The sequence below is a fragment of the Lepisosteus oculatus genome, chromosome 24, assembly GCF_040954835.1.
Source record: "Lepisosteus oculatus isolate fLepOcu1 chromosome 24, fLepOcu1.hap2, whole genome shotgun sequence".
Taxonomy (NCBI): Eukaryota; Metazoa; Chordata; class Actinopteri; order Semionotiformes; family Lepisosteidae; genus Lepisosteus; species Lepisosteus oculatus.
Window position 1 is genome coordinate 13,061,351 of NC_090719.1, and position 22,146 is coordinate 13,083,496.

General features: G+C 45.5%; 1 protein-coding gene across 5 annotated transcripts in view; it reads left to right on the plus strand.

Annotated features, from left to right (window-relative positions):
- The first annotated feature begins 5,030 nt into the window (after positions 1–5,030).
- The window catches only part of golga1 (golgin A1), a 46,372-nt gene continuing 29,256 nt past the window's right edge, over positions 5,031–22,146 (plus strand). For 2 of the 5 annotated variants that reach the window (XM_069183150.1, XM_069183149.1), the window contains exons 1-11: positions 5,031–5,192; positions 7,761–8,025; positions 10,714–10,804; positions 12,997–13,071; positions 14,662–14,759; positions 15,197–15,229; positions 16,408–16,536; positions 17,634–17,803; positions 18,829–18,940; positions 19,847–19,942; positions 21,538–21,663. In XM_069183150.1, the coding sequence (XP_069039251.1) occupies positions 7,897–8,025; positions 10,714–10,804; positions 12,997–13,071; positions 14,662–14,759; positions 15,197–15,229; positions 16,408–16,536; positions 17,634–17,803; positions 18,829–18,940; positions 19,847–19,942; positions 21,538–21,663 (1,059 nt within the window). In that variant the 5' untranslated portion in view covers positions 5,031–5,192; positions 7,761–7,896. Of the gene's footprint in view, positions 5,193–5,919; positions 6,058–7,760; positions 8,026–10,713; positions 10,805–12,996; positions 13,072–14,661; positions 14,760–15,196; positions 15,230–16,407; positions 16,537–17,633; positions 17,804–18,828; positions 18,941–19,846; positions 19,943–21,537; positions 21,664–22,146 lie in introns of those variants that run through there. The other 3 variants (XM_069183152.1, XM_069183151.1, XM_069183153.1) reach the window with 3 other exon arrangements.

Below are 22,146 nucleotides of genomic sequence, written 5' to 3' on the forward strand. Positions count from 1 at the left end.
TTTGTATGTTCTGCCCATGTTTGACTGGGTTTTCCTCTAGGTGATCCAGTTTCCTCCCACTGTCCAAAGACATTCTGGTGTCAGCTGTTCTAGATCTTCAGATATTTGCCGCCCAGCCCCACCTGATGCCCATGTCAATGCTTTTATACTGAAAAAAATTCAAAAGTGATTGTTCATGTGATATATTGATCACATTACTTAGTAATTGAAACCCCCAGCTGCATCTAATGACATCTGGAGAGTGATTCTTAAGAATCCTGATCCTCGTTTTACAGGCAGCCTTGAAATCATCAATTTTTCTTATGACCTGTTTCAACCATGTAATGTAACTGTGATACATTAATCATGTATCTGTTCTAATAAGTCTATTAAGAGATCATTTGGGAAAAAAATGGGCTCATCTTTAAACCTTTAATAACCAGCGGTCCATTGATTTGAACATTCGTCCATTTTTCTGAACACTTCATCCAGTTCAGGGTTGCAGAGGAGCTGGTGCCTATCCCAACAAGCAACAGGGCACAAGGCCGGATACACCCTGGACAGGACCAGGGTGTGACGTTTCTTCACCTCTTCAGGTGAAAGTATAGATTTTTCCATAGACGAGTAGAAAAGCTCAACACAATATCACGCAAATTTTATTTTTATCTATTCGCATTAATAATGGAACTCTAACTAGTGGTCGATGTTCAGGTGAGTTTTCCTCGTGTACTGCCTGTAGCAGCAACAAATTTTGAGGGCTTTCATTCATTTGGTCCACAAACCTCAGAAATTCGTGTTTCTGTACCAGCCACACATACAGTCAAGGCATTGTTCCACTCGAGAATTGCATTCTTTTCTGCGTGAAAAAAATGGATGGTATTTCGTGTTTTTCATTTTTCATTTCCAGCTTTTAATGATGCGCTCTTTCAGTCAGGCTGTTGTTCCTCGTTATTATGCAAAGCATGGACTCGCTTTTGATGACTTCCGCCAGTCCCAGTGGCTTCCACATGGAAAATATTTCTGGAGATTTCATCCAATATCTGCAGACACCGATGATCGATACCCATTTCACCGTTTTAACTATTCTTGTGTTCTCTGTATTGTTCGACATTGCTTAATGGAAATCTATTGACTTCCATTAAAGTGTTTGGGATGGATTTTAGAATACTGTGCTTTAACTAAACAACAGACTTATGCGTGATACTATTTTAATACCAGCAGAATATCAGGTATCCCGAATTAATTGGATTTATGTGCCTGGAGGCTTTTTTTTATTTTTATGCAAATACATGGCAATTCTCAGTATATTTGCATCAGAATTCACTCATCAATCCCACGTCATAATGCTTCTATTCGTGCCAGAAACCAAATTAGATAGTTGGCACATTTATATTTAGTAGAAGCCTAGCAGTAAGAAAGTTAGAAGCATTTTGAAAAGAAAAAATGCAGTCAGTTATTAAAGTAGAGAAGGGCGAGTGAGGTGGGTACAGTCCCAGAAGATAAACTGTTTGATTTGAAGGGGATGACCTTTTCTTTTGTCCCGCTACATCTAGTAATGCATTATGACAGGCAAAATCGAAGTCAAATAATTAATGGCAATAACAGATGCAGATCTGGCAGAGTGGTTTACCAAGTCTTCAATCCGAGATCTAGTGTGGAGTTTGTATGTTCATCCCGTGTTTGTGTTGGTTTTCTCTGGCTGCTTTGGTTACCTCCCACGGTCCAAAGACGTATTTTGCACTGGGATGTAAATTAGGCTTTGGCAAAATTGGCCCCTGGTGTGAGTCTGTGTGTCTGCCCTGCGATGGACTAGCGTATCGTCTGGGGGTGTGTCCTGTCTTGTGCCTGTTGCCTTCTGGAATAGACTCCAGCTCCCCCAGGACCCTGAACTGGAGGGAGCAGTTAGAAATTGGATAGATGGAGTATGTGTAGCGGATCTACAGACCTGGGCACTGAACAGGGGCGGTCGCTGCAATGTGACACTCCTCTATCTCCGCTGTTATTAAGAGCCTGAGACTAAGATTACCCACCCAGTGAACTGATTTTAATGGTGTATTTTATTGCCACTCTGAAACCACATGTACTGTACTGCATATTCCCTGCAGTCTTGATTCAAGGGGGACATAAAAATGGGTCTGTTAAGAGCTAATCATGCTTGATTGCTTTGCCCAAAGCAACTGAACAGCACCGAGGCTCTGTTCCGAGGTTTTTTTTTTCCCCATTCTTTATGTAACGAATGAAGATGAGGGTTAAATGACCAGAGGAAAAAAAAAACAACTTTTCGAACTTCATTTTAAATATATTAGATATTTACATTGCTATGCAGTTTGGAAATGCCTGCTGCTGTTCAACCCAGCTCACATCTGTGGCTCTGGTAACAGCCTTGGATTACAGCACCAGAGAGTGAGCCATCAGTCTAGTATCTCAGAATGATCTCACAGGAAGAGATGACCAGATGCCTACATTTCTGCAGTTCACTTCTTGTTGTTTTGCCTACATTTAGGGAACTAGTATATCATGATAGAGTTTTAACTGGTATGATTTAATATACGCATTATATTCTTGAGTAAGCACTTGCATTAATGTTAATGAATTGGTGTGCTCTGTTCCATTTCTGAGTCTGCCCATCTTTAATCAAATTCCGCAGAGCCCTGGTCATTCCTTGTATAATGCTGCCATGACTGTAAACAGTGAAAATAGTTGATGCAAAAATAAAAACTGGATGCAAAGATTCTCACGGATTCAAGTGACAAACATTTTTAACGACAAATTAAAAGAACACGAGGATCTTGGGAGGTTTCCCAAAGACCTTGGTTCAAAATGGGCACCTGAATCGGAACACCTTCGTTTTCTGTGTATTCAGTTGTGAGTTGCAGGGTGATATGGCTGCTGACGTCATTCTATTTTATAGAATAGGGAGAGAGTATATAGTGTGCTTGTTCCTGGAGGGGAAGGGACAGTCTGGATGATAAAATCCAGTATTTACAATCCAGCTCGCTAAAATGGGGGTGGGGCAGAGTGGTGGCTCTGTAGCTAAGGATCTGTGCCTGTGGCTGGAAGGTTGCTGGTTCAAATCCCACAGCCGGCAGAGGAATCGGGCTCCTGAGCAAGGCCCTTAACCCCAGCTGCTCTAGGGGTGCTGTATAAATGGCTGACCCTGCGCTCTGACCCCCAGCTTCTCTCTCCCTGTCTGTGTGTCTCATGGAGAGCAAGCTGGGGTATGCCAAAAGACAAATTCCTAATACAAGAAATTGTATATGGCCAATAAAGTGATCTGATCTCTCTTCTCTCTTAATCATGTTTGTAAAAATACAATCACAGTACAAGGGGATTCTACTCTTGTTCCATAGTGGTGCGGCCTCTTGTCTATAAGATTCTCTTGTTCTTTGAATCAAGTATGTGTTCATCTCTCCAGTTGCATTGTGCTGCACAAGTCAGATATTTGCTTGTACCAAGATATGGACACACTATCCACCATCTAATCCATTAGATGAAATATAACTTTTATCACTGTGAGATGAACAGTAAATAGCTTTTTCAAAGTGACATTGCACTAAAAGACAGTGCACAGACAATGTATAATGTTAAATAACTAAAAAATCAGTAGCATCAACCCACTTGAAAATTACTCTCTTCATTATTGTTGATTTTTGTCAGATTCTTAATTCCTTAGTTGGCCTCAGTGTTCCGTGGGCCGCTGTAGTTTAGGGGTACTAGTAGTATTCTGTTTAAAAATGCTCTTGTCCATTATTATATTTCATGCATAATAAATGGATGTTGTTATCTAAAATGTCTGAGACTGCACTTTCTTTATAGGCTATCTTTTCTGTGACCTGAAAAGGCTGAAAGGAAAAGACCAAATTATTCTTTCCTGAAGCCAAGGGATTACACTCTGGCTGGAGGGCAGTGAGTGGATTGCTGTGTTGTAGGTGCTCTGACCTGACTGTTCCAGTCCATCCAGCGATATTACGGGGGAGTCCCTGGAATATTCAAGGATCCCATCCGAGGAGGTGCCAGGGAGGAAGGGGATTTCTTCGGAAGGAAGCGTGAAGCACGAACCAGAGGGCCCAAGGGGAGGCTGCGTGGAGATGCGGTGAAAACAGAGAACAGCAGGCACATCCTTACACCGAGGGTTGTTGGAGTGTGGAACAAGCTGCCCAGCCATGTTGTTGAATCGAATATCCTGGTCAGTAGTGTTGGGATAAAGTTAACACGCTAAAACTTTGAAGGTTGGGAGGGGGGAGCGCTTTGCCCTTTCGTGATCTATTGGTAGTAGAGCAACAAAAGAAAATATAACCGTGTACTTTTGCGGTGCGTAATAAGCATATTCACACCAAACGTGCCTTTTAAATGCCGGCTTTGCTGCAATGTGTTTCACTACAGTGAATGTAAACAATAGGGCAACAGAATATAGAAAACAGCTAACAAATCTCATTTCAGTAATATTCTAAGGCGCACCTCGGTATAACCTCACATTCCACTTTAATGAAGCTAATTCTGAGAAACAGGAAAAACATTTTTTGTTCCGAGGTTTATAATGAAATATCCAAATCTAAATCGTGTTAGCCGTTGCGCACGATGGGAAAAATAACCACAGCTGAAGCGCTGTCTGCAAAGCTGATGCACGTTTTCAGTTAAGCGGCCCAGCGCTGAAGGAGTTAAGTCTCCGCTCTCTGGGTGATTGACGGGGAGGAGAACGAATCAGCCGGCGCCCCGCCCCTGCCACCCTCGTCCGCCAATGAGCGAGGACGCTGGATCCTGCTGCCGGGGTGACGTCATCAGCCACATCCAATTCAATTCAATTCAAGGTGCTTTATTAGCATGACCGATGGGTACAATCAGTGTTGCCAAAGCAAATAAAAATAATAAAATTAACATAGAACAAAACAAAAAATAGAAGTAAAATAAAATCTACAGACATGTTACAGACATTTACAACAAAGACATATTATATAATATTGACATACTGTAGGCAGCTGGAGCATTATTGGGAGACGGACTCACTGTTCCTCAGGCTGTGACAGGAGCCTGACCCGGAGGCTGTGACATCCACCGACCCGGAGACAGAGGCGAAGAAGTTAAGAGGAAAAAAAATATTACATTTTAAAAAAGACATCATTGATTACTTTTTTTTTTCCCGTGTGTGTGTGTGGGGGGAAAATAAACAATGGATTCCGGAAGTCACATTTCACTCCAATATTGGAGTTAATAAGGTAATCGCCCTCGTTAAGAATTATCCTAACCAGGTGTCACATTCCCTTAGCCAGGCGAACCAGTTTTTATTATGTTTGTGTAGCTGGATGTAGCTCCTGCAATTGTCTCTTTTTTTTTAGAAAAGTGGGTTATTTTCTAACCGATCCACTTCCTACCTCTCTCTAAGCATGTCAGAAGTCAGAACTTGGGGGGTACTCCGGGGTGCAAAGGTATAACGTTTCGTTCAACACGCAAACCGACTGGAAATATTGCTCGACATATCGAGGCTGATCCGACTTCGGTTCTTGGGTTTTGTTTTTTTCCTCCTTAGTTGAACGGATTTGAAAGACGTGTGACTGCACCGGGGGTTCAGACTCCAACACGGGCTCTCCGACGATGCTTTTTTAAAATTATTGTTGTTATTATTATTATTACTACAAAGAAATAAGCTGCCAGTTGCTCCCTGTGGTGAAACTTGGCTCGTCGACTCCAGCCGTCACAGCTGGCGGTGACGCGTCTGGAGTCCGATCAGTCCGATCGGTGATCGATCCCTTAGCAGGAGCCCAGCGCTCCCCGTCACGACCCGGCGGCACCGGCCGTGAGACCCGTCGCTCAGCCTCGGCTAAGCGCGTCGTGGGAGGACCCTTCCCGGCGGCGGACCGGGAGCCCGGTTCCGGTTCCGCCTGCGGCTCCGGCTCGGTCCCGAGTCCGCAGGCCGAGTGCGCCGTGTGGGAAGCGGTCAGCTGTTCCAGGCCCGGGGCTACAGCCCGCCCCCCTCCTGCCCTGCCCTGCCCTGCCCTACCGGGCCAGTCCGGGGATTGGCCGGGCCCGCTTGTCCGTCAGGCGTGCGTGACCCCGAGGCGCCTGTCCGGCCTCCGTCGCTCGGTAGGTAGTCAGCAGCTGTCGGGACCTTCTTCTTATTTTACAGCTCGGAGGCGTGAGGGCTCCTTTATTTAACCCCGCGGTCCGAAGGAGTACCGTGTAACGTCAGGCACTGGGTGGAAGGGCGGTGCTGGTGTGGGGTTTCTGCCCGCCGGCCAGACACACGCCGGCGGGGTTAATTAGCGTGCAGTGGGTGGGCAGGTGTCGCTTCTGGAGTCCTGTATCGGCCCTTTTAGCAGGGTGCGTGTGTGCTTGAGTCTCCCAAGTACAAGAGGTCTTCTGATAATGGATAAATAACGGGTTCAGTAGGTTGTTGAATTTTTGTTTCAAGTTCCAGGGCTGTCCAGACTTCAAATGCTGTTAAATACTGTTTTACTTGATGTGAGCCGCACTGCGGTGCAGTAAGTGGCCTTGGGTTGAATTCTGGACCTGGGGTGCTGTCTGTGTGGAGTTTGCATGTTCTCCCCGTGTTTGTGTGGGTTTCCTCCCTCAGTCCAAAGACATAATTGGCTTCTGGGGGACTTGGCCTCTGGTGTGAATGTGTTTGTGTGTGTGTGAGCCCTGCGATGGACTGGTGTCCTGTCCAAGGTGTACCCTGCCTTGTGCCTGTTGGCCAGGATAGGCTCTGTCTCGCCTGTTGACCCCGAATTGGAAGAAGCGGGTAGAAAATCGAGGGATGGGTTTTATTGCAGTGTGCCACTTGAATCGAAGTTAAGACCTCGCGCGTTATCTGCAGCCTGTCCCGTAGGACGAGGAGAGACGTTTTGCAAGTGGTGATTTATTTTTATTGGAGTCGCCGAGCGCTGCCAACTGTATTATGATAGCGCCAGCTCCCAGCACGATGAGCTGCAGACGTTCGACCTGATCTGTCTGATAAAGCGTGGGAGATCTTCTCCTGTCATCAATCCAGCCACCCGGAAGGCTAAGTGCTGGAACTTCTGCCTTTTGGAAATCTTCTGTCCTGTGTCTCTGACCTCTCTGGCTGCATTCCTGTAGAATAACAAAGCAGTTAAGGCTCTTGCGCGCTGCATGTGACCTGTCGTATACAGTAATATCATTGTGTTTTCCCAGAAAGTCACCCCTCACCTTGATCTTCAAAATCTTCAAAATACAACAGCAATTGAAATCCAATTTCTCAATTGAGGACAAAATTAAGTAGGTGGGGTCCCCAAAAATCAGAAATGGGACCCCCCCCCCTTGCATAAATGGAGTAATTACAGGAATGTTTTGTGGTCAGCATGTCCTTTGACTTTCAGTTCTCACAGCTGGGGTTGGGGAATATTGTGTGCCGGATTTGTGATCACTCTGCAAGATGGTAACTCGGCAAGTGTTGAGTAGCCAGCAGCCAAAATCGCTCTGCACCTCACTTTGGGCAGCCCACTGGAGCTCAGCAGGTGTGAGCCTGGCCAGGAACTGGAGGGGAGACCTCCTGGGAAAGCTAGGGTTGCTGCTGGAAGAGGTGTTAGTGGGGCCAGTAGGGGGTGCTCACCCTGCGGTCTGTGTGGGTCCTTATGCCCCAGTATAACTGGGGAAACTACTGTAAAAATGGCACCGTCCTCTGGATGAGACGTAAAACCGAGGTCCTGACTCTCTGGGGTCATTAAAAATCCCAGGGCGTTTCTCGAAAAGAGTAGGGGTGTAACCCCGGTGTCCTGGCTAAATTTCCCATTGGCCCTTACTTACAATCATGGCCTTGTGTGTCTCAGGGCGTCATGAGCTGGCGTGCGGCTGGTGTCCCGACTGTGACCAGGGGTGGGCCAGCCCTGCAGCAGCAGCCTTGAGCCTCGGATCCTTCCGGAACCCGGAGCCGGCCAGGGACGCCAGAAGCTTCCGGCCATCGGGATGTTCGCCAAGCTGAAGAAGAAGATCGCGGAGGAGGCGGCCACCGTGCCTCGGACCGGGGGCCGGCTCCCTCGGACCGTCAGCAAGGAGTCCATCACGTCCGCGGGCGCAGACTCCGGGGACGACTTCGTGAGTGTTTCTCCTACTTGTAAAAGTTTCCAGTGTTTAAGAGGGGACTCTCTGTTGTTTTACGGGCTTTTTTATTCCTCCTTGGCTTTCTGTCCTTTTTCCAGTTAGCACTCCTTGGCCAAACTCCAGCTGCTCGTCTTTAGACGACAACACCCCCTTGCTCTCCGGCTGGTCGCGCTGTTTTTTGCTGAGCTCGGCCGCTGGGGGAAAAAAAGAGTCGAGGAAGAGCAAAGCGCCTGTCCAGTCACAGTCGGGAGCTTTATTACGTGGATATAGAAAGGCCCAACAATGTTTTGGATTATTCTGAGGCGTTTATTTCAGGATAGGCTCTGTCATTTGCACTTCAGGGTCAGTTCTTGGCATTGGTAGGTTAATTGTTGTTATTATTAATTATAATAATAAAATATAGCCTCTTTAAAAGTGGCTTCTCAAAGCGCTTTACAGTCAGATGAAAGCACACAAGGAGAGGAGACAGCAGGATTGCCAGTGGCCCTTACCAATCATGGCCTCCTAATAATCCCCCTCTATGAATTGGCTTCATTACTCTGCTCTCCTCCCCACTGAGAGCTGGTGTGTGGGGAGCGTTCTGGCGCACTATGGCTGCCGTCGCATCATCCAGGTGGATGCTGCACATTGGTGGTGGTGGAGGGGATCCCCATTACCTGTAAAGCGCTTTGAGTGGAGTGTCCAGAAAAGCGCTATATAAGTGTAAGCAATTATTATTATTATTATGCATGTGTGTTTTGCACCCTGGTCGCTTGCGGTGGTTTAATACAGTGCTGGATAGAGAGTGATTTATGTAATTGCATTCGTATGGCAAGAAACAAGCATGTGTCTCCGTCAGTGTCGGGGAACTGATGGGTCTAATGATTGTGGAGAGGGGCTGTTGGTTACAGATCTCAAACCAGGCCCTGAGAGGCAGTGAGAGATCTGAGCTCAGAGAACCGTGAAATTCAATCCAGCGATGAGCGAAGTGAGAAAATGGTGATGATTGGTTCCTAATGCGAGTGATGCTGCTGTTCTGCATTAATGGAATCATGGAGCGCAGTTTGCCATTAAAAGCACAGCTCTGTCCCAGTAATTAGGAGCCCAGGGAGCTCTGATTATCAGCGTTGTTTCTCTGGAGTGTGCGGCTGAGAATCTCTTCATGGATCGGGTACTGAGAAATGGTTCCATCTTTATTTTTCCCCTGCACTGCTCAGCTGTGCGTTGTGATGGGCTGCTGTCAAAGCAATGCTGCTTATGAACACCAGTGTGGCGAAACGAGTCTTCTGTTACAGGAGAAGACAAAATGAAAACATTGTCAGGGATTAGCATGGGGTGCTGCACAGCAGAGCACCTCTAGAAGTTGGAAAATATTTGTCTTTGTTAAAGGGGAACTGCAATGTGATTTTTACGTTTCGGGGTTAGATAGAATCAGCACTGGCGAGTGCATTTCAAACCACCGTGAAATTAAAATGTATACAGTAATGTGTAAAACCTCCAATTTGCGTCACAAAATAGACAGAATTTCCAGGTATATTGCAATTCAGGACGAAGCGACCAAACATCTGTTGAGGTGAAACGGCCCTATGACACTGTAAACAAGCAGGCTTGTGAATCCATCTCTCTTAATTCAACAGAAATATTGCTCTCGACATCCAGATGGTTTTGCCGACAAATACTACTTACTTGTTAACGTGGTGAAATGTCTGCTGCACAACCTGTGCTTTCGCTCATACATCACATTAGTCTTTACAGGGACTAGTGAGCAGGAAGGGCTACACCGCATCACAATTCTCTTAAACTCTCGCTCTCGCCCGTGGGGAGACCGGTTGTATTCAACAACAAAGGCCAACGCACGGTACTTTCCCAAAGTTTTTTTTGTGAAAAGTTTTGTGCTTAGTTCCAAATTAAATGTTTAAAAAAAAAATAACACTTTCTCAAAAGGTGGTAAGCGTCTGTGCTCTTTTGGGGCTGTTTTCAGCATGAAATGTGACAACTGGGTGAAAAGAAATGATACAATCACAAATCAGTAAAAACAATATCGATTTGAGAAAAGATTGTCTAATTTCAGTTTTTTTGGCGATTACAAAACAGTACAGTTGATCTTTGGGAGTGTTACTACGTCTTGTCTGCTGGTATACAGTTTCTCATCTAGGAAACATTTACCCAGCCAAGGAGCGCTTGTTTTCTAATCAAATTAGAAGGGCAAAAGACCGGTTTTTCCAGGGCGCTTTTCCAGTTTCCAGAGCGGAGTTTTCTCAGGAACGACAGTCGCTTTTGGCTCTTCTTACATATGGCGTCCATGTTTTCCTCAAAAGGTTAGCTTGTAATGACCAGTAGGGCCAAGATATTTGTGACTGTTGACAATTTCAATTTCCTGCTCCTCAGTGACTGTTGGTCTTGCAGCGGGTGGTTGCTTTCTATAATCAATGATCCCGTCTTTGGTTTTCAACACACGGAGTTGAAGGAAGGAATGTTTACGCCATTCAACTAAATAATCCATCACAGGCCCACGATCAGTGCCTGTGTCTTAGAGGAGACGGACAATGACAGTCATCTTATTCAGCTTCTCGTTTGTAACCGTCCTGTGTCCTCGATACGGAGCGGTGATTGACTTTTTCGGGGCAGTGCCTTGGCCACGGAGGCGGGGTTCGGGGCGAGCCAGAGAAAGTGGACGCTAAATGAAGGGTTCGTGTTTTCCAGGCTTCCGATGGGAGCAGCTCCAGAGATGATCTCTCCTCGCAGCTCCTCAGGAGGAACGACCAGATCAGAAAGCTGGAGGCCAAATTGTCAGGTAAGATATGAACTTCCCTCCTTCCTTTTTTTTTTAAACTGAGGTCACGGCCGATGTCTGTTGGGAGGGGGTAGGCCGCCACAAATTCCCAGTGACAGAAATGTCAAGAAGGAGATTCACTTTGGCATCACAGTTAACATGTCTGAGTCCCTTTGTTCCAGCGTGAATCTCATGCATTCCTGCCTGCCTTTGAAGCTCTCACGGACTAGAATAAAAGCTGTCACAGCCCTGATCATAACTTGCCCCACAGTTCCCCCGTTTGTTTTCATATCCTGTATTGCTGGCGTCCAGTTTTCACATTGTCTGCCGTGAGGGATCTCAGAATAACGCAGAGGGATGGCCCGAGTTGTGCCAGCAAGGAACAAAGGAGTTCTCTCTCGCACACTGCAAGCGAGCGGAAGAGGCACTGGGACCTGATGATGTCAGATGGCACGACGAAGTGTGTGCTGGGCAGAGCTATTGCCAAGCCTCTGACGCAGTGCCATTGTGAGGCTGGTAGCTTTGAGCCGCTCAGAAAGACGTCATATCCCAGAATCACCCTCTCCCTAGTGCGCCCATAAAATTGTGCGATGGTTACGTTTTTCGTGGAAAAGTGAAATCAAAGAGCAGATACTTGTACGCCTAGGCGGTAAAAAAAACTCAGTTAAATTTCTGTAACTGTAAAAAATGAAGTAGGTTTCGTTAGACGAAACAAACGCAAAAAAATGAAACAGTGAAAGTCAAAACCTCAGTCTTCTTTCAGAATTTGAAGAATATTAAAGCCAAAAACAACTTGCACTTTTACTCCTGAAGGACTTGAGATTGTTTTCCGGCGGTAATGTTGTGGCTCTCCACTACAGTGATGTCCTGTGAAATTATCTCAGGTGTGAGGTCACAGGCACATTGACATGGTTACCAGTTGTTCAAGACCGGGTCCACATTTATAACGAGAGAAAGTGCGCAGACAGAATAAGATACGAAAACAAATTAGAGGTGGACATGTCAATATTTTTTTTGGTAGCGGCCCAGAACGTGTTAGTGCACCTTAATGCTCTGCAGAATACTTTCACTCTCGTAAGTTCCCTGCAGAAATTCTGGGTCTTGTTTTCTTCCATAGTGCGTCATGTTTGAAGCATAGGGAATGTTTCTTTGACTAAATGTCAGTTTTTTTTTTGTTATTATGTTATTTTAATAACATATAACATTCTGTACAATTTAGAAGAATTTGAAACATGGTGAAAGTGCCCCTTTCATTTTGCGCCCTTAGCCTGTAAAAGATTGTTCTAAACAGTCGTTTCCCGGAAGAAGAAAAAAATTCAGCTGCAGACGTGAGATGCCAGTAGATGCTGTTCTCTGTGCTGTCCTGAAAATATTACATTCAGCATCGTTACCTTTTTCTCTTTGCTTTAATTCACACTCCCTGGGCTGTAGATGGACTCAGAAAGCGTGAATGATGATTAACTTCCAGCCCGCCTGATTTTGTCTGGGGGGTTTTTGGTGCTCTCGCTACGTAATTGAAGAGAGCCGCGTGATGTGTCTGCCGTGGCGGTTAAACGGAAACTTCTAGCCTGTGTCAAAGACGAAGGGGAGCCCCCTGAGATCCGCGCTCGGGCACAAGTCAAAGACTGCAGAGCGTGAACAGAAAATATTGCTGACACAGCTCGGCCTCTTTGTTCTAGTCAATTTATGATGCAGTGTGCTGAGTGAAACCATCACATGTGCTTATGACAGACACGGTTCGTGGGGAGAGCACAGACCACAGAGGACAGCAGTGTGGAACTGTGAGGCTGTCAGTAGCTCCACAAGAGTGTTCTCTCTGACAGCGTGCAAAACTGAGACACTCTGAAACGAGTCCCCCATGTTCAAGGGTTTTGGGGGTTGTGTATGTTTAGAGGAGAGTGAAGTCTCCAGCACTTACCTTGCATCCCCTCTCTACTTTTACACTGTAGTATGTTTCCTGAGGTCACCCCCAAACTGAGCCTTCAACTCCTGCATGCGGTCTTTGACCCAGGCTGGGGGAGGCAGACTCTCCCCCCTCTTACCTTGACGAGAATGGTTTTCTCATTGCTGAAAATCATTTTTTTTCCAGTTCCATTGTCCACTCATGTTTATCCTGTGTTTGTCCTTTTTTTGTGGTTGTTGTTTTTTGTTTTTGTTTCAAACCTACCTGCCCCCTCGCTGTGTGTGCCCCTCCCTCCACCCAACCCCCCCAGACTACGCTGAACAGCTTCGGCTTTTGCAGAAGACGAAGGAGAAGCTCGAAATTGCGTTAGAAAAACATCAGGATTGTACGTAACCTTTATTTCCTCCTCCTTGTTTCGCTTGTGGGTTTTTTTTTTGTTTCTGTCATTTTTTTTTGTCTGCTTTTAATGGCCAAAAGGCTTTCTTCCCCCCGTGTGGAGAAAAAAAACATGATTCAGGAGGGGGTAGCTCTTGGACTTTCGTTTGGAGTAGCACCAGAGTGTGAACTTGCTTAAATCACTGCATCGCAGACGTATCAGCCCTGAACATCTCTCGTACAGGACAGAATATTTTGCTACCATTCCACACAAGTACTGTGGAAGCCACAAAGTGTAGGTAAAAGTAAGAGATACATTGTAATTTACGTAATTAGTGTTTTTTAATGGAAAATTGTGTTGTGTGCAGGTAGTATAAGCAGTACAAGATCATTCTAAATTTGAAATGTGCATGGAACATCATCAGTGGTAAAAACTATAAGGGTAAGTGCTTAGTACAGATGTGTATAGTAGACAAGATTGTGCCCTGCAGATGAGTTCATTTCTTTTAAAACTGGCACAGTCGTGTGGTTTGAGTAAAGAGATATCAGCATGGAATGAAATGGCTGTTGCTAGTGGTATTACAATATCATTAATGGGACAATTACTTGATTATGTCTGTTAATACCATGGTTTTATATTGATCTTACTCAAGACTTAAAACCCTTAACAGGAAGTTAAATATTTAGGCTTTGAACCTGTTATTAGAACCTTTGAACAAAGTGATTTGGGTTTTTAGGTAGGTAAAACAATTTAATTAGAGCCTTAAGTTAGCTGCTCTCAGTCATAGGCACCCTTGTTTGAGTATGGGGCCGTGGATTTAGCTAAAAGTCAGACATAATTAGTGTGCTAATTGGCAAGAAACTGCTTCTGTGGCATGGGGTGCTCATAATCAAGTTATTTCAGATATTTAGCTTTTCACTGAAATTAATAATGTTGACAACCTCTGAAATATGAGTTGTCAGCTTTGAGCTTCTGAGAAATATTGGGTTTGAACAAAACCTCTAGGATTTGTTTATAGTGGACCTGTTTAAAGCTCCATGCTATAGATTGAAGCACTACTCCAAAATTCCCAGCAATGCCCTAAGACTGGGAAGCACCAATCAGTCAACAAGAATTAGCTTTGAGGGAAACACATCTGTACTGCTTCTTGTACTACAAAGCTGCACTTGGTTGGGAAAACGAGGTTTCTGGTGGACCTTTGTTTTGAAATCAAGGATCCTGACAACTATACAGTATATCACTGAACATGTCCTGCTACTATGAAAGAGTAGATATGCTGAACATCTCCATCGAGATTACAGTACGTGGCTCAGAAATTCCTTACATTTGCACTTGATCTCCTGTGAAGCTGATCAGGATGGTTGCCCTTCAGCTCCCAAGTATGTGATGCACTCCTAGCTGGGAAAAAACGAATCCCGCTTCTAACGTAAAGCGCTCTGGGATTCCTTAGCAAAATGTACCTCTGTGTATAAACACAGTGGGATTGCCATTTCCATGCGGGGGGTGTTTTTTGACTCTCGGGGACTGAGGCTGGTTGTGGGGAGGGGGGGCGTGTGAGTGTCTAAATTTCTCTTCCCCGGCTGGCTTTGATCCGCGCAGCTTCCATGAGGAAACTGCAGGAGCAGAACGAGGCCTACCAGACCAGCCGAGCGAAGATGGCCGAAGGCATGACCTTGGCTCTGGAGAAGAAGGATCAGGTAACGGCGCTGCCGTGCTCTTCGTCGACACGCGGGAGCTTTTCCGAGGCTGATTTCCGTCTTTATGTGAGGAAAAGGGCTGTCCTGCCACTTGGGTGCATTGACAAACAAAACTGATAAAGAGCTTGCGATTTGTCAGTGACAAATTTTGGGTTTAAAGCTGGCAGTTACCTTGCCCAACACCATGAAATACCCCTTTCACGTTGTCTAATAATGTTATTAAATAAGCCACATTACTTAAGCTGTTATAGGTACATCGAAATGAGAAATGTGGTATTCACGGACAACTGCCCTGCCTCTCTACAGTCTCTGAATCTCTGAATCTTACTTTGGACTGTCAATCTTCTGTAGCCTTTCAGAATTTCAAAATGTATGACTTCTCCCTACAGGACAAAGCTCTTTGAATCTTTTCTGAACTCTCTCTCGTTTTTTTTCAGGAATGGAGGGATAAGATTGCTGGGCTAGAACAGGTGAGGTCAAACCCGATTTTAAAAGAGCCGAGTTCACTGCGGAATGAATTTCCTGACCTGCATTCAGCACCTGCAAAACAAAAAAAAAAGACTCATAGCAGCTCCGTCACATACACCATGTGTTAGGCTGAGATTGTTATTGTGAGTCATTCACTTCGATTATACTTTTATGCAACGCAACTTACACTTGTACCCATTTATGCAGCGGGGTATTCACTGAAGGAGTCTGAATCAAGTACCTTGCTCATGAGTGCAACAGCAGAGCCTCACCCAGGATTCGAACCTGCAACCCCCACTTTGAATTTATATTCCTAACCTCTCTTCCACACTGCTGACACTGCTTGCTTCCCTTCCATGTGTCGAACAACTTCTGTATTTTGCTAAATAAGGCAAATGTGATTAATTTTTTATTTCTTCTGCCTTTCTTCAGTCACTCACAGTGGTTAGCCAGATTTCATATCACAGACATTCATACTAACTATGAAAGCAGACGACGTATTTTTCAACAAAGGCTGATCAGCTTTGGTTTATCCTCTGTGTGGGAAATGGACAATTCATCCATTTTCTAAGGCAGGGTGCACACTGAACACTAGACAGGACACTAGTCCATCTCAAGGCAGACAAATGGACACAAGACACTAGAATTGAATCAGGGCTCCAGTACTCCAAGGTAGTAACCAACCACTGCGCCTCCCTAGAAATCCCTCAGTTTAAACTAATACAAGTAAATTAATCTACATAAGGAGCTCAGAGCTATTGATACATGTATCCGTGTATTGGAATGTTAAGAATGCTTTCAAGTCAACTGAATCCCTCTTGTTGAAAACGCCCACATTTGCATCAGTGCCTTTATCAGGTTTCTGTGGGTGGCTTTTACAGTGCCGTTCAGTTACAGAGCACAACCTGTGGTAGTTCGTTCCTAGGTTTAATTAAGGAGCCCCATTGGGTGACAAACTGTGGAAATGTTCATATGTGGTAGATTGTCAGTGACAGCACAGGACAAGGTAGGACGCTGTATTTGTTAACAGGTAACCCAAAGCAGGACTAAAGTGGTCAGTGTGATGGTCAGCTGGACAGGGTGGAAGTAAAAAAAAAAATGGCCACCTTCCCTCTCGGACTGGCTGGTCTTTCGCTCTCTGCTGGTGTTAGAGGCTCTAACTCTCCGGGCCCATCCTCAGGAGAAGGCCACCCTGACGTCGCGTCTGGACGACATGATGGAGCAGAGCCTGAACCTCTTCAAGAAGAGAGACGACATCGACGAGCTGGAGGGCTTTCAGCAGCAGGAGCTGGCCAAGGTGAAACACATGGTAATGGTCACTGTGGGCTTCTTTTTCGTGCTGGGGCCTGTGACGATTGTGAAGTGAAGATGGAGGCTTTGTTACCCTCGTGCCTCCCAGCGCTGGGGCCTGGGAGGGCTGTCTGTGTGGAGTTTGTATGTTCTCCCCGCGTTTGTGTGAGTTTTTCCCTGGGTGTTCCGGTTTCCTCCCACAGTCCAAAAACATGCTGGTAGGCTTATTGGCTTCTAGGAAAATTGGCCCTGGTGTGGGTGTGTGTGTGTGTGTCTGTGAAATGAAAACCTCACTACCTCGTATTATGTCACGGCTGAAAGGGATAGGCGCCAAGAGTACTCACGCCAGCTCTGACAGATCACGCACACCCGTCGAGAACGAGGAGGGTTATATATCGGCCGCCGGCGCCAGCTCTGCTCCTGAGCCCGACACAGGCAGCACCGCTAGTGTTGGCAAGCGTCGAAAAATGGCGACATAGCGCTACGATCCAAATGATCGAAGTGCAGAGTGCTGTTTTTGTTATATGTGTGGGCGCGCGCTCATGTTGGTCATTGAGATTTCCTGTGGTTCCTGTGAGGAGATGACCTGCAGGCGGTACTGGGATGCTTTGGTTTGATCAGGGGCGGTACTTGGTCCAAAAAGTCTGGGAGCCACTTGTTGTAACAGAAAGAATAAGGTTCTGGATCCCGAGATGAAGTAGAACAGATGAGTTTATTGCATGCAAGGAACAATAAAGCCGAAGTCTTGTTTCCCGCAAGAAACAACAAAAAGTATTGTTCGACGTGCCGGTACAAACTTTTAGGTTATATAGTCCTTCCTTGCTGCTTCGGACGTCATTCGGTGTGATGGTAAGGGGGGTTAAGAGCCAGTTTAGAGACCCTGGCCAAATGGTCAGTTTAAGATTATGCCCCCAGGGGGTTCCTTGCTCGCATCTGGAATCCTTATCAGTTAACCCCCTTTCCTGCCATAAACCCCTGTTGCTTAGAAGTCTAATTTTCAGGCAGAACTGACTTAAGTTCACCCTTTTTACATCTTGTCTCTTACTTCACACTGGGTTAGAGGAAAACAAGAGGGGCGACCAACGCTGCTAATTAAACCCGGCTTCTGTTTGTAAGCTGCTGAGAAAGGAGGAAGCCCTCAGTCAGAGAGAACGGGAGCTGGAGAGACACGGCCAGGAACTGCGGAAGGCGAGAGAGGAGCTGGGCCAGGCGAGGGCGAGGAGGGAGACCCTGGAGGAAGAGCAGCAGCAGTGCCGGAGCCACAACGCGCAGCTCCGAGCCGAGAGGTGAGCGGCTCCGGGCCCTGCCTGCCACGCTCTTCGGGAAAACTCTGGGAAGAGGCCTTCCCTGGGAGAGCTCTCACGGAGCCGAAGCTGGGATGAGTGAAGCGTACTTGTTAAGTTACTGCTTCAAGTCCTCTTTAAAAACCTCTTTAAAATGCAGGAAGCATATCTGTTGAGAGATCCTCTTATTACTACATAAAATTAGATTTGTTGGGTATTGTGACTTTTGGAATTTAAGATTATACAGCCTTTTCTGTAACCCACTGAAGCTCAGCAGGTGGGAGCCTGGTCAGTACCTGGATGGGAGACCTACTGGGGAAAAACTAAGGTTGCTGCTGGAAGAGGTGTTAGTGGGGCCAGCAGGGGGCACTCACCCTGCGGTCCATGTGGGTCCTAATGCCCCAGTATAGTGACGGGGACACTATACTGTAAACAAGCGCCGTCCTTTGGATGAGACGTAAAACCGAGGTCCTGACTCTCTGTGGTCATTAAAAATCCCAGGGCGCTTCTCAAAAAGAGTAGGGGTGTAACCCCGGCGTCCTGGCCAAATTTCCCATTGGCCCTCACCAATCATGGCCTCCTAATAATCCCCATCTATGAATTGGCTACATTACTCTGCTCTCCTCCCCACTGATAGCTGATGTGTGGTGAGCGTTCTGGCGCACTATGGCTGCCGTCGCATCATCCAGGTGGATGCTGCACACTGGTGGTGATGGAGGGGAGTCCCCATTACCTGTAAAGCGCTTTGAGTGGAGTGTCCAGAAAAGCGCTATATAAGTGTAAGCAATTATTATTATTATTATTATTATTATTATTATTTTCATTCCAGAGAGATTTTTTGCTGCTTGATTAGGTACGCTGGGTGAAGATGCTGCAGTTGTTCTGCGGGAAGTGTTTTTGTTTTGGCTTGAGCAGGCACAGGTCTGGTGCAGGTTGGAGGTGGTGTTGTGTTGCCTTGTTGAGTTGGGGACTGGGGATGGTTTGTCCCCTGCGCGCCTTGTTAACGGGGATCTCTGTGGCTCCCGAAGGGAGGAGCTGCTCGGGGTGAAGCAGGAAGCGGAGAAGAAGATCACCGAGCTGGAGAAGAGAGGGCAGGAGTTACAGACGGTCATTCAGCATGTTTCTGAGGATTTCCAAAAGGTGAGATGTGCCCCAGAAAATAACCCGTCTCAGAAACTGAGAATCGGAAACCCTGCACACCACTTGTCCTCTGAACTGGAGCCTTCACATCACATGAGACGATGACCTGTTTCTTTTATTTGTGCAGGGGTTTTTGATTTCCTGCTAACCAGATCTATCACCCAGAAAAAAGCAAAGCAAGGATTACTTATCCAGGCATTAAATTAGCCCTCCTTTTCCTTATTTTGGGGTGCTTTTCTTCATTTCCTTGTTACTCTTCCAAGTATTCCTGACATCATGGGGAAGCTGCTTAATGCTTACTCGACATCCAACAACACAGTGACGCAATATGGCTTTCCAATCCACAATATTACCTCCATAACTGGGGTACGGAAAGCCAATGGACCCAAAATACACAACAGAAACCTTCTCAAAACTAGGTGAAGCTGGCTGTGAAGAAAAAAAAAACATGAGAGTAAAAAGGAGACTTTTCAGAGTGACCAACAAATGTATATCAACAGATTCACCTTCTGATTTTTATGTGTTCAGTTGAAAGCCTGCTGTGTTCAGTGAAAAAACAAGAAATAACAAAACGGTATTCCGGCCATGTACCTGGAAACCCCGAAAGTTTGGGAAATCTTAAGTTCTAGACATGAGGAGTGTGTATACATTTTCTGGAAAAGAAAAAAAGCAATGCCAGTTTTTCTATTGATAGCAGAATCCAATTATATATTAGGCTTTTATTCAGATAAAAGACTGTAGGTTGTTCATATACTGTATATATATTGAAGTACTTAATGTATTTAAAAAGGTGGGCTGAATTTAACCAACTGATGGTTGTTAAGTATCATGAAAAACGTCTAATGTCTTTTTTTTAAATGAAACTTTGCATGTACAGCAATGCACCAATGTGTCCTGTGTTTTTAGGCTCAGAGCATGGCCAGCTTGCTGGAGAAGACTCTAGCTACCCTGCAGGCTGAGCACGAGTCTCTGAAACTGCAGCACGAGCAGCACAAACTAAAGGTGCCTTTCCTTTCCTGCCCTTGATTTTTCTGCGAGGCTATGATGGCTCGTGCTAACCTGAGCCCCCGAGTGCAGGGGTCTGTGCTGCAGGGGATGTTCACAAAAGAATTTTCCGAAACCGATTTAAAGCAGGTTAAATCAGTTTGACATCATCTATAGATTGAATTCAAAGAGGACTTTGTTACTGTGCATGTATAGCACAGCAACAACAACAACAACATTACTTTATTAACCCTTTACAATTTCTTGCATAAGGAATGATCTTTTCGCATACCCCAGCTTACTCTCCATGAGACACACAGCTAGGGAGAGAGCCTGGGGTCAGAGCGCAGGGTCTGCCATTGTACAGCACCCCTGGAGCAGTTGGGGTTAAGGGCCTTGCTCAGGAGCCAAACGGAGTAGGATTCCTCTGCCGCCTGCGGGATTTGAACCGGCAACCTTCCAGCCACAGGCGCCGATCCTTAGCCACAGAGCCACCACTCCGCCCCAAGGTCGGAGTGGTGACAAGGTCATACGAATAGCCTTTAAGAGTGTATTGGGCGGTTGTGCATTTATTCAACTTAAAAACTCATCTCCTGTACAATGTACTGCTTTTTGATATTAATAGTTACCTTCCTCGACATTTACAGTAGCTTTGAGGGGTACAGAGAAATGACGATTGGGACAGGGGCTCTCAGAATCGTATTTGTGCTTTGTGGCTAATGCAAAAGAACAAATTCCTTTGACAACCTGAAATCCTTTCCATGTCTTTCATTTAATTTTTTTGATAAGATGGAAAGGGACAATACATGGTTCATAGTCAAGCTCCAGCAGAAGATACACAGCCCGTCTGAAATGATACACTGCCTTGCACAAGTACTTAGATCCTTTCAAAGTTTTCAAATGTTGCTGGATTACAGGTGTTACACATCGTTTCCCAGTCCGTATTTTTATTGCAAAATCATTTGCTCAAACACGTGAGCAGAGGCACAAGCAGTTATATCCTTGTGAGGGCAGTTTCCTTCACCTCTGTAAATCTGCTTGAGTATTTCAGTTTTTGAATGTCTTTAAGATATCTGCTGACAAATAGCTAATTTTGTCTGTGTCTGAACTATAAGGTGGGAACATTAATTTATGAATTACTTATAGTTATGATTTCCTCTTTATTAATAATTTTCCTATAAGTTGCATTAGTTAGGGACTTATAATGAGACCCTCCATACAGTATTTGATCAGCTACGTGTGAAACACACACTCTGTCTAACTTATGGTCTCTAACATGAGTCAATTGCATTAATTATTAAGGGAAAGTCTCCCACTTTGTGTTGTATGAGCAAAGTCAATGCTCTTACGATCCTGAACCCTCCATATTTATATTGTTCTAATGGGGGAAAAATGTGCTTTATATACGTTTTTTCACTATATGTTGTGACTTTCTGGTTGTTCATCTCAGTTTATATTGGGGGTGGCCTGGATCTGATAAATGTGGTTATTAACTGGAGGGTAACAGCAGTCAAAGCTTCTGTTTTATTCTCGGCTGGAAATCTGATGATAAGACAGAAGAGATATTCTAAGTCCGGATGGCTCCTGAAAGCACCGGTCTTCTTTCCTTTCAGGCGATGGTGGCTGCAGAGGAGAAGGACAAACTGATCGTCCATCTGCAGGAGAAAGTGTCCGCTCTGGAGAGGAGGTTTGAAGAGAATTTTTCTGAGGATGAACACGTACAGGAACTTCTTAAAGAGGTATCCCTGGCTGTGCCATTGTCTCACCGGTGGAATTTTTTTCTACAGATAAGAACTGCTTTGACTGATTGTAAGAAAGGAGTTGACAGCTATTGACAAACAATTATTACACATTTCTAAACTATTACTTGATAAATACATAACCTCCACTCCCATCTGCCGTTACATACTTTTCATGTTTTTTTAGAGTAATTCATGAGCATACGGGGGGCATGATGGCACAGTGGTGAGCGTTGCTGTTCACTTTCTAGGGTGCTGTCCGTGTGGAGTTTGTATGTCCTTCCCACGTTCGCATAGTTTTCCTCTGAGCGCTCCAGTTTCCTCCCACAGTCGGAAGACTTGTGTTACGACCTTCAAAACACGTCTAGGGTTTGACCACGAGCCGCAACATAAAAAAAGAACACCCGAAATATCAGATTCCCCTGGGAAAACAAATCAATTTTATTCCCATCGCAAATCCAGGGACCCAGTAGTCAACGTTCG